The following is a 12,259-nucleotide window of genomic DNA, read 5'->3' on the forward strand; positions in this document are numbered from 1 at the left end:
ACAAGGACAAGTGCAAAGTCCTGCACTTAGGACAGAAAAACCCCATGCACTGCTACAGGCTGGGGACTGTTTGGCTAAGTAGCAGTGCTGAAGAAAAGGATCTTGGGGTTACGGTAGGGAAGTTGAACATGAGCCTACAGTGTGCTCTTGTAGCCAAAAAGGCTAATAGCATACTGGGGCTGTATTAGTAGGATGTTGCCAGCAGATCGAGGGATGTGATTATTCCCCTCTAGTCGGCACTGGTGAGGCCGCATCGGAATATTGTGTCCATTTGGGCGCCACACTACAAAAGGACGTGGAACAATTGAAGAGAGTCCAGCGGAGGGCAACAAAAATGATTAGAGGACTGGAGCACATGACTTATGAAGAGGACTGAAGGAACTGAGCTTATTTAGCCTGCAGAAGAGAAGACTAAGGGGGATTTGAGCAACCTTCAACTACTAAGGGATGCTCCAAGGAGGACAGTGGTGAACGGAGACAGAACAAGGAGCAATGGTTTGAAGTTGCAGTTGCGGAAGTTGAGCTGGATATTAGAAAAAACTTCTGACTAGGAGAGTGGTGAAGTATTGGAATGGGTACCTAGGAGGGTGGTAGAATCTCATCTTTAGAGCTATTTAAAGTCCGGTTAGACGCACCCTGGCTGGGATTATTTAGGGAAAATGGTCCTGCTTTAGCAGGGGGTTGACTAGATGACCTCAGAGGTCCTCTCCAACCTTTTGATTCTATGATTCTATGACTACCAGTGGTTAAATCCTGCCTCTGACCGAGTCTGAGCACAGTGTAGTGAGGGAGAGCTGCATGTGCCCAGCTGAGCCCACTGTAAAGACCTGAAGGAGCAAGTCCTTGGTCTAGGCTAGGGTGACAGATGAGAGATGTGAAATATGGGATGCAAGAGGGGAAGGGGGAGCGCCAGAGGAGCAACACAACAAAAAAACAAATAAAAAACCCTCAAGATCCGGCAGCCCAGAAAAAACAAAAACAAAACAAGAGCCCAGAGCATAGGAAAAATTGGTGGGGGCTGAGCACCCACTGGCAGCTCCCTCCGCCCCCCCCCCCCCCCCGCACAGCTGCCTTCCTCTGCCTCCACCTCCCCTGAGCTGGCTGCCGCGTCCTGCTTCTCCCCCGTCCGTCCAGTGCTTGCGCTGCCACACAGCTGATTCGGGCAAGCCTGGGAGGGAGGGGTGAAGAGGAGGAATGATTGGGGAAGAAGCGGGGCCAGGGCAGAGATCTGGGGAGAAATCCAATGGGAGGAGGAGTGGAGTTCGGGGGAGGCCAGGGTGGAGTTGGGGCAGCGGGGGCGTGAGCCCCCTCTGCCTGTGCACCAGAGGGCAAAATATCAGGACAATTTGCATCTCGACCAATGTTCGGACGGGACACGGGACAAACAAGTAAATATCGGGACAGTCCTGATAAATTCGGGACGTCTGGTGACCCTACCCAGGTCCCAGCTCAGAGGCAAGTCATTCAGTTCAACTCCTCTGATCCACCTGCTCCATTAGACACCAGCTCAACACTGGTTCACCGGCAGGCACTACTGGAACCCGCCCACCCAATGCTTCAGAGGCCAGCCATTGGTTACTGGCACTAATACTCAGCCACGAGCCAATCAGAACACTGATCCTTAGGCTGCAGTAACTAGTTACCAACTATTAATACCCAACCACCAACCAATCAGCTCTTTGTCCTTCACCCATTGGTTACTTGTACTAATACCTAGGCACTGACCAATCAACTCAACAGTGAGTTGATTGGTCAGTGCCTGAGGAGTGGCCATTGGTTACCAACAGTTAATACCCAGGCACCGACCAATCATCGCCTTGTCTACGGGCAGGGGCTGCGCTCCCCCTTACCTGCACCCCCGCCGAAGGCGGTGTGGGCCGAGCTGATCGCAGACGCCGCCGCAGGAGGCCGTTATTACTCGCGCACGGTAGACTAGAGGCTCTATCCAGCCCGGTCATAGAGTCGGGCGGGCGGAAAGACAAGCCGGGAAGACGCTATAGCCGGAGACGCAGCAAGAGAGGCAGTTCCGGTTTAGGCCACAGAGAGGCCAGGCTAGGCCGGCTGGAGGACGGAACTCCCGAAAGACGCGCTGCTGCTCCCGAGCTGCCCCTCTCCAAGATGGCGCAGGTAACTCTGCGCTCGGCCTTCTCTCCCCAGAGCTGCGCAAACTCCACAGAGTCCCCTCCAAGATGGCGGTGAGATCCGCCGAGGGGCTGGACCGGGTTGGGTCGGGGATACACGGCTCGAGCCTAGGAACCTCGGGGGCTGTGACAGTTCGGGCCCCCAGATTCCTTCGGGGTCCGGGCTGAGCAGCCGGGGGAGCGGGAGGTGTCAGGGCTGCGCTGGGCAGGTTTTGGTGGCAGGGGCATGGGGCTGCCCTGAGTCCCGCCTCCAGGAGCCCTGGGCCTTGCTCCTCCTCGCCTGACCTATCTCCTGTAGGGCCAGTTCCCAGGTGTCTGAACTCAGGAGATGGATGTTAGTAACAAATGGGTTTGTTTCCCCCTTGGCAGATTTTCTCTGCATGTTGCAGTCTACAATGGTTCTTGGTATGTAATGAATGCAGGTTCTCCTGGAATCACCAGAGTCCAGGAGCTGGGACTTTGTGGACATCAAAAAGCACAAAACTTGCAGTAGTTGCTAACAATGTTTGTGTAGTGAGGGGAGTCCTATTTACATTCCTGGTTCCACCAACCCCAGGGCAGTTGACCCTTTCTCTCTTTCCTCCCAGCCCCTACACTAGGGTTGCTAGGTGTCTGGTTTTCAACCGGAATACCTGGCTGAAAAGGGACCCTGCCGACTGGGCTGTTTAAAAGTCCAGTCAGCAGAGCTAAGACAGGGTCCCTGCCTGCCACAGCTCTGTGCAGCTCCCAGAAGCAGCGGCATGTTCTCTCTCTGGTTTCTAGACATAGGGGTAGCCAATGGGCTCCGTGCGCTGCATTCGCCCAAGCGCCAGTTCCCAGCTGGGAACAATGACCAATGGGAGCTGCGGGGGCGGCGTCTGTGGATGGGGCAACGCACAGAGCTGCCTGGCCATACCTCCGCATAGGAGCCGGAGGGGGAACGTGCCATTGCTTCTGGGAGCTGCCTACAGACCTTGTACTCCTGATCCCCCTGCCTTTGATCCCAGCCCGGAGCTCCCATCTGGCACTAGTGAGACCTCATCTGGAATACTGTGTGCTGTTCTGGTCTCCTTTGTTTAAGAAGGATGAATTCAAACTGGAACAGGTACAGAGAAGGGCTACTAGGATGATCCGAGGAATGGAAAACCTTTCTTATTAAAGGAGACTCAAAGAGCTTGGCTTGTTTAGCCTAACCAGAAGAAGGCTGAAGGGAGATATGATTGCTCTCTATAAATACATCACAGTGATAAATACCAGGGAGGCAGAGGAGTTATTTAAGTTAAGCACCAATGTTAATACAAGAACAAATGGATATAAGCTGGCCATCAGAAAGTTTAGACTTGAAATTAGACAAAGGTCTCTAACCATCAGAGGAGTGAAGTTCTGGAACAGCCTTCTAAGGGGAGTAGTGGGGGCAAAAGACCTATCTGGCTTCTAGACTAAGCTTGATAAGTTTATGGAGGGGATGGTATGATGGTATAGCCTAATTTTGGCAATTAATTGACCTTTGACTATTAGCGGTAAATATGCTCAATGGCTTGTGATGGGATGTTAGATGGGGTGGGATCTGAGTTACTACAGAGAATTCTTTGCTGGGTGTCTGGCTGGCTGAGTCTTGCCCACATGCTCAGGGTTTAGCTGATCGCCATATTTGGGGTTGGGAAGGAATTTTCCTCCAGGGCAGATTGGCAGAGGCCCTGGGGTTTTTTCACCTTCCTCTGCAACGTGGGACATGGGTCACTTGCTGGAGAATTCTCTGCACTTTGAAGTCTTTAAACCATGGTTTGAGGACTTCAGTGGCTCAAACATAGGTTAGGGGTTTGTTGCAGGAGTGGGTGGGTTAGATTCTGTGGCCTGCATTGTGCAGGTCAGACTAGGTGATCATAATGGTGCCTTCTGACCTTAAAGTCTATGACCTGCACCCTAAATCCCCAGCCTCACAGTAGAGCCCTCACCCCCACTGCACCCCAGCCCAAAGCCCCCTCTCACACCCTGAACCTCTCATTCCTGGCACCACCCCGGAACCTGCACCCTCAGCCCAGAGCCCATATCTCCTTCCACACCTCAACCCCCTGCCTCAGCCCAGAGCCCCCTCCCATATTCTGAACCCTGTGGCTCCCTCCCTCACCAGCCTGGACCCCCCTCCTGCGCTCCAAATCCCTCATCCCTGGCCCCATCCCAGAGCCTGCATCCTCAGATGGAGCCCACACTCCAACCCCCTGACCCAGCCCAGTGAAAATGAGCCAGTGAGTGAGGGTAGGGAGAGTGAGCGACCAAGGGAAGGGGGATGGAGTGAAGCCTTGGAAGAGGGGTGGGGCAGGGGGTGGGGGAAGGCTGTTTGGTTTTGTGTGGGTAGAAAATTGGCAACCCTATCCCATACACAAGTTTTGTCACCTTTAGAAAAATGTACCAGGGTTAATGTAGATTGTTCCCCCTTAATCAAATGAAAAGCACTTTTATACATGGACACAAGGTGCTTCAAGCAGTGTTATGTAACAACTAGTGCTCACTCTGAAATTTTTAGGGATAATACTTCAGTCAATTGGAGATCAATCCATGTGTACATTGGCACAATTGTGCATTACTGACTGACAGTTTAGAGCTGACAGGCCCTTCAGCCAGTGGACCACCTCAGTTTGCCAGCTAAGAGTCCCCTTTCAAACTGCTGCTTCCTCAGAGTCCCCTCCTCAGAAATGGTGCCCCACTCATGATTACTCCATCCAAATGCTCAGCTAATGGTTCCTGCATAGACACATTTCCCTTTGGGGTCCCCCTCCTAGCAATGGCCTCCTGTTAAATGTTCCCCTCTGCCCACGAACCACCCCATTAATCCTCATCCCTGAAATGTCCTGCCCCCACTTCTGTCATACCCTTTGTCCTAGCCACCAGATGTCCCAAACTGAGCCAACTGTGGCTCACCAGCTGCTAGTACAGGTGCCAAATCATGATTTATAGCTAATGAACCAAATAATGCAGATGCTTGGATTCCATTGACAGCAGCCTCACCCCCTCCATTGGGCCCCCCAGGGCCAAAAGTGCCAACCATCCCTCATTAGGGCTCTGCTTTGTCAGAGCAGTTCAGGTCCAACAGAGCAACATCGTCTTTTGATGATGATGAACAATTTTTTGCAAAGGATTCAACAGTGTCACTTTAGAGTGTTCCACACCTGATCCTGTGAGTATTTTGAGCTGTATAGGGGGATTGGATATTTTAGGGGTAGTTTTTGGATAATGTGTCCAGGATGCATTTTAAAGAGCGGGGTAAGGAGGTTGGATCTTTTTTGAGATGACAGCCCATCCACTACACCTGCATCAGTTTAAGGCAGCCCTAGTGTGGATGCAGGGTAAAGCTTAGAGTGTTTCAGAGTGGCTAGTGTGGACACTCTCTTTCTTTGTGTTTCAAAAGTTGAAGCACAGTGGATTGAGCATTTGTAATATCGAAAAGCTAATATTTAAGAAATTCAGTCAAAGTGACAAAACTAACCAAATAATAAATATTAACTTTATATAAAGAAGTTAAACAGACCAGCAGGAGAGTTTCATTGTGCGGACATCTAGATGGACTGATCTAAGGGAGCAGATATCCAACAGTATCTGTGTATTCTATAATATCTTAGAATGTCTTTTTTCTTGTAAACTTTGTCATTTTCTCAGACTGTTCTGATGTTTGTTCTTGCTGCAAAAATTCTAATTTTGAGTTTCAACTTACTTTCAGGTTGTCGAAATTACAAGACGATAAGAAAGTAGTGATGGAATCGTTGGATACGGGGTCTAAAGCAAAGAAAACTCTCGGAAACGTTGACTATATAGAGTCATCAGAATTTTCCCAAGGAATTCTGCCTACAAATAAGGATGTCATTCAGAACATGTTGTATCTGTTGCAGCCCAAAAGAGCTGGGCAAGCACAACGGTCAAAAGAAGATGCAGCCCAATTGCTTGCTGAACTTCTGCAGGAACATTGGTTGTTTTGCAACTTACACACCATAGCAACAGAAAATATAAAGAAGAATATTCTCAAAATGTATGAGGAATTCACAAAACTCTATCAAACCAGAAAGCAGAGACAAAATCAGTCATTTACAGAGAAGGCAGACACATTCAACAGGAGTTCAGAACAGCTCTTTGACATATTTTGTACAGACACCGTGATAAGAAATGAGCTGGAACAATACAGTGGTATAAAAATGACAGATGTTGAGTGGAAATTTCTTGAAAACCAAAGAAGTGAGAGAAAAATGTACCATAAAGATTTCATGGACAAGAAAGAAATTAAGATGATGGAAAGAAGAAAACTGCAGTGCCTGGAGCACTTGAGAAAAATTGCAGGAAAAAAAGAAGCAAGTGAAGTCAAAGAAGAGACTTACAAAACCGATGAGAAGTCAGACGACAGTACAAGTGTAAATAAATCATATGTTGTAGAAGAGGAGGAGGATGAAGGTGTTCCAGATTTTTCATCTAAAGGGAAAAGAAAACGTCCATATTCTACGTGGACTGCCAGCTCATCAACGTCAGCTGGTGATAGTATGCCTCTTGAGTGTCAACGTATACGTATGAGCATCAGGAAAGTTAGGCCTGGGTTCTATGAGACTGTTGACAAGTTTAAAAACTCGTAGTACATATCAGTCTCAAGCTGAGGCTACTGTAGTAGAAGTTAGCAACAAGATGTTTAGAAGATCTTGAAATAGCATGATCATTTGGAAGTCACTGATGTAGATACTCTAACAACATTCAGAAACATCCACCTTGGAGGGAAGAGCATTGAAGTAATGAGATTGGCCAAAACTGTAAAAGATTATGAACTCCAAAGGAAAAAGCAGTCATTAACTAATGATATGAAGGCTTAGAGAGAGATGATCTGGAGGTTATGTAGCAGTTCAAGTCTCTTCATCTAAGGCCCTGTCTGTATTAAACTTTTTTTGGATGAATGTTCACTAAGGATACAGTTAAGAGTACCAGATACTTTCACTTGTCATCTAAGACAATATATAAAATCTTCATTTCCAGAAGTGAAAGGCTAAAGTTTTAGCACAATTCTTTGTTGTCCACAGAGATAACGTAATCACATTGCAAACAGAACAAGGAATGGAAGAGTCATTTCCATTCTTAGAAGTGATCTGATTCATAAACAAAAAACCTCCCAACTTTGATTTTTGCATGACCATTTTTAAAGAACAGTGCAATAAATGACTATGTCTAGGGCCCTACCAAATTCACGGTCCATTTTGGTCAAATTCACAGTAATAGGATTTTTTTAAATAGTACATTTCATGATTTCAGCTATTTAAATCTGAAAATTCGTGATAATAGCAATGGTGGACCAACAGTGTCAGCAGGACTCTAGTTGACTACTGGGAAATAATACAATATTGTTGATAAAGCTAATTTAAAGTACAGATGCTGAGCAGTCACAACTCCCATTAATTTCAGTGGGAATTGAGGATGTTCGGCACCTTTTAGAATCGGGACTAATAATAAAACTGACTAATTACCTTTGTCCTTCGACTGCTTTGAAATCCCACTCCCAGTGAGTACCTACTTAAATTAGTAGTTTTAATGTTGCATTTCAAATTCATATGGAATAAAGAAGAACTGCTGGTATTGTGAAGGAGGCAATGGCCTTGTCTCTCAGGCTCAAGTATATGTAGCTACATTATCTCTCTCCCTCAAAGGATGTAACTGTCTGCCTCTCTGAATAATATACTTAGTCTCTTATTGGTTACTCAGTTAACTTTCACATAAATAACTGAAGTCCCTTGAGGATTTATTCCAAAATATTAACCAAACTCAGTGCAGTAAACATAATTTTTTACTTTCTTTGTCATTAACAAAGTTTAAAAGGAAATTGAATTTAATTATTTGCATGTCACATTTCAACTTTCTTGCCTTCAAGACCTGAGATATATTAGACCTTAAACCAGTCACTGGGCACTCGCAGCAGCAGCAGCAGTGCTTGAGCATTGGTCTGGGACCAAATGTGGCCAGTCTTAGATCTTGGAACAGTATGATTTTCAATCCCTGCTGTAAAACCCACTTCACACTACAAATACAGCAAGTGATATAAACTGAAACGTATTAAACAGAAACTCAGTGTGGTTTGAATATGGTTTTTAACACGTTGTATAGTGCTTTGATGTTCCTAGTTCGTAGAGGTTAAGGCTAGAAGGGACCATTAGATCATCTAGTGCAGGGATCGGCAGCCTTTGGCATGTGGCTCACCAGGGTAAGACCCCTGGTGGGTCGGGCCGGTTTGTTTACCTGCCGTGTCCTCAGGTTCAGCTGATCGTGGCTCCCACTGGCCGCAGTTTGCTGTCCTGGGCCAATGGGGGCTGTGGGAAACAGCACAGGCCAAGGGAGCGGCCGCTAGGGTGCTTTCCCCTGGCGAGCCACATGCCAAAGGTTGCCGATCCCTGATCTAGTCTAACCCCTTGTAAATCACAGGCCATTAAATTTCACTTGGTTATAGAGCCCAATAACTTGACTAAAGTGTATCTTACAGAAAAGGCATCCAGTCTTAATTTGGAGACCTCATGAGAGTCCTCCAGTTTCTTTGTTAGTACGTAGCTTAATCTGTTAATCTCCTCAGATTTAAAATATAGTGGTCTGGGAGGGGTCAGTCCCAAGATCAGCTACTGTAGAGAACTAGTCATCAGAATGAGGATCCCAAAATACACAGCAGGGATATCACATTACTCTTTGATTACATACTAATTTTATTAGCTAGCCAGGCAAAAATCATAGACTATGAGGGTTGGAAGGGATCTCAGGAGATCATCTACTCCAACCTCCTGCTCAAAGCAGGGCCAATCCCCAACTAAATCATCCCAGCCAGGGCTTTGTCAAGCCTGACCTTAAAAACCTCTAAGGAAAGAGATTCCACCACCTCCCTAGGTAACCCATTCCAGTGCTTCACCACCCTCCTAGTGAAAAAGTTTTTTCCTAATATCCAGCCTAAACCTCCCCCACTGCAATTTCAGACCATTATTCCATGTTCTGTTATCTGGTACCATTGAGAACAGTCTAGATCCATCCTCTTTGGAATCCCCTTTCAGGTAGTTGAAAGCAGCTATCAGATCCCCCTGTTCTCTTCTGTAGACTAAATCCCAATTCCCTCAGCCTCTCCTCATAAATCATGTGCTCCAGCCCTCTAAAATACGCACACTGCAATAGAGCAAAAAATAGCAAGATACTGCCAGATGTCCAGTGCTTGCATTACTTACACCAAGGATCGGCAACCTTTGGCACGTAGCTCGCCAGGGTAAGCACCCTGATGGTGGGGCGGGTTTGTTTACCTGCCGCGTCCACAGGTTTGGCCGATCGCTGCTCCCACTGGCAGGAAGTGGTGGCCAGCACATCCCTCGGCCCACACCACTTCCCGCAGCCCCCATTGTCCTGGGACGGTGAGCCACGGCCAGTGGGAGCCGCAATCGGCCAAACCTGCGGATGTGGCAGGTAAACAAATGGGCCCGGTCTGCCAGGGTGCTTACCCTGGCAAGCCGCATGCCAAAGGTTGTGAATCCCTGCCTTACACCATCCTTCATGGAGATACCCAAGTGTTAGTATGTGTTCGTTATGGCATCTCTGAATACTTGTGCCTGTTGTGTTATGCTAACACCCACTTTATCTTGCGCATATTTCTAATGGTTTTCACATCTCTTCCTTATCTGTATTTTTAACCTGACTTCTCTTGAGGGTTCCCACTGTTAATTGGTTTATTACCCACTTATGTCACAATAATTCTCATGTGTCAATTAGTTACCATGTGCAATGTTGCTGTTGCCATGTTGGTTCCAGCATATTAGAGGGGCAAGGTGAGTGAGGTAATATTGTTTGTTGGACCAGCTTCTGCTGGTGAAAGAGACAAACTTTTGCTCTTATACACAGCTCTTCTTCAGGTCAGGCAAAGGTACGCAGGTCTGGTCTACACTACAGACCTTTATCTGTATAACTGTTGCTCAGGGGTCTGAAAATCCACATTTTCATACCCCTGAGCAACATAGTTATACCAACTTAACCCCCCATGTAGACAGCATTATGTCGGTGTGGTGGTGGATTAACTACACCGACAGGAGAGCTCTCTCCTGTTAGCTTAGAGCAGCAGTTTTCATTCTGTGGGAAATGACCCAGTACTAGGTTGTGGAATGTAAGGCACTGGGTCGTGGCAGGTCTGGTCAGCACAGCAGTGCTGCCCAGCTAAGGCAGGTTAGTCCCTACCTGCTCTGACACCGTGCTGCACCCCAGAAGTGTCTGGCAGCAGGTCCAGCTCCTTCGCAGTGAGGCCACGGGGCTCTGTGCACTGCTCCCGCCCCGAGCACCGGAGCCGGGGTGGGTGGAGGGAGGGAGGGCCGCCAATACCTGCCAGCAAGAGCCACACAGACCCGCTTGCGCACCTCTGCCTAGCAGCCAGACCTGCTGTTGGCCACTTCCAGGGTGCAGCATGGTGCCAGGACAGGCAGGCAGCCTGCCTTAGCACCCCTGCTGCGCTGCCACCTGAGGTAAGCCTGTGTCCCAATCCTCTGCCCCAGCCCTGAGACCCTCCAACCCCTTATCCCCAGCAATCTTGGGTCGTGGGCATCAACAGTTTTCTTCAATTGGATTGCAGGAAAAAATGTTTAGAAAATCACTGGCTTAGAGTCTCTTCATTAAAGCACTACAGTGGTGCAGCTGCACCAGTGCCGCCTTTTAAGTGTAGACTTGCCTTCAGTAGAGCAGACAAGGAGTTAACATGTTGCAAAGAGACTATTCAAAGTGAAGTGTGCAGTTAACACCTCCACAGTCATAGGACAGAAGAGGATTAGTGGGTTACAAAGTGTCCATGATTTTTAGTGTCTAGCTAAGTTATGAATTTAAGCTCCCAGGCTCATCTATTCAAGGGGTTTTGCAGGTTTCCTTTGATATGAGAACTGAGAGGTCAGATATAGAATGATTGTTGCAAGTGAAGGGCTTTCTGCAGTAAGCAGCAGCAGCCATGAGCTAAGAAGCAGGGAGTCACATGATGTCCCATCTAAATTGCACCAAAATAATAATATATAATGGGTTATTAAGAAGCATTTCTGCCCTAATAGCACCAATAGTGACCAAACAGAAAAATCTTAAAATGTGTAAACAGAACTTTGCAAGGCAACACTCTCTCTTTTTGGCAAAACCACTTCCCAGAAGTTTTGGTTGAAAAGATACCATTGATTGCTTTTGTATGTTCTTTAATTTGTAATACTTTCATTTGTTACCTATAATTATCACTGTCTGTTCTTTGATTTAAATTTTGATTAAAAACAAATTAACTAAGGTGGTGGGTTCTGATTCGTTCAAGAATTGTTTCATAATGGGCTAGGATTGGTGAAAAATAGTTTTTGTAGTACTTCAGTTTAAAATGATTGGTTCAGTAGGACCCAAGTGTTAACTATATAAATGGGTCCAAAAGGAAATTCTTTGGAACCTAACTCCAGGACACAGCCCAAGATCAGAGTCACCAGACCTCAACATCCTGCCAATCATACTGTGCAGAAGCTGAAGCCCAGGATGATCTAATCTTAACTAGCCACCAAGAAAAGTTTGTCTGCCTTATTGGGAGTGTTGAGCATTGTATGCTTAGCAAGTGTATTGTGTTTTGGTAACTCTTAATAAATAGAAGTTAAGTACATTACTGTGTAAGACTCTTTCACTGGTAAAAGGACCTGCAAGTCCACAAAAGATTACACCCTGAGCCCTAGGAACTGGGTAGTGGTAGGTGCATCTTTTGCTCCAAGCCCTGGGAACTGGGAAAGTGGGGGTGCCTAATGCTATGTCTACACTATGTACCTTACAGTGGCGCAGCTGTGCTGCTACAACTGCATTGTTGTAAGGTACGTAGTGTAGCCGCTCTTTGTTGCCTGTAGAAAGCTCTCCTGATGACAAAATAAAACCACCTGCAACAAGGGGTCGTAGCTTCGTTGGCTTCCAGATTGCAATAGCTGCCTACTTCTCCACTGTCAGGGCAGCTCTCAATCTCATGTTCTTATGCCACGGGTGGGGGCGAGCTCCTCACACAGTCCCATGAAAGTGGCTTTTCTCATCCAAAAGTTCTGCAGCCACTGCTCGTGATCCCAGACTTGCATGACGATGTGATCCCACCACTCAGTGCTTGTTTCCCAAGCCCAAAAGCG

General features: G+C 47.1%; 3 protein-coding genes across 18 annotated transcripts in view; 2 read left to right on the forward strand and 1 right to left on the reverse strand.

The window, feature by feature from the left end:
- SCLY (selenocysteine lyase) overlaps positions 1–2,125 on the reverse strand; it is a 24,809-nt gene extending 22,684 nt beyond the window's left edge. For 2 of the 5 annotated variants that reach the window (XM_075068674.1, XM_075068673.1), the window contains exon 1: positions 1,851–1,963. In XM_075068674.1, the coding sequence (XP_074924775.1) occupies positions 1,851–1,958 (108 nt within the window). In that variant the 5' untranslated portion in view covers positions 1,959–1,963. Of the gene's footprint in view, positions 1–1,850 lie in introns of all 5 variants that reach the window. The other 3 variants (XM_075068676.1, XM_075068672.1, XM_075068675.1) reach the window with 3 other exon arrangements.
- Positions 1–12,259, forward strand: part of KIF1A (kinesin family member 1A) — a 522,969-nt gene that overhangs the window by 396,119 nt on the left and 114,591 nt on the right. The window lies entirely within an intron of this gene.
- LOC116817084 (uncharacterized) lies at positions 2,038–11,755 on the forward strand. Its single transcript, XM_032766847.2, has 2 exons — positions 2,038–2,127; positions 5,836–11,755. The coding sequence occupies exon 2, from the start codon at positions 5,870–5,872 to the stop codon at positions 6,731–6,733; it is 864 nt and encodes a 287-aa protein (XP_032622738.1). The 5' UTR covers positions 2,038–2,127; positions 5,836–5,869; the 3' UTR covers positions 6,734–11,755.

The sequence above is a fragment of the Chelonoidis abingdonii genome, chromosome 8 (assembly GCF_003597395.2).
Source record: "Chelonoidis abingdonii isolate Lonesome George chromosome 8, CheloAbing_2.0, whole genome shotgun sequence".
In the NCBI taxonomy this organism is placed as follows: domain Eukaryota; kingdom Metazoa; phylum Chordata; order Testudines; family Testudinidae; genus Chelonoidis; species Chelonoidis abingdonii.

What these genes read in the sequence shown, in the direction of transcription:
- LOC116817084 (XM_032766847.2), top strand. Translation starts at nt 5,870, where the DNA reads ATGGAATCGTTGGATACGGGGTCTAAAGCAAAGAAAACTCTCGGAAAC.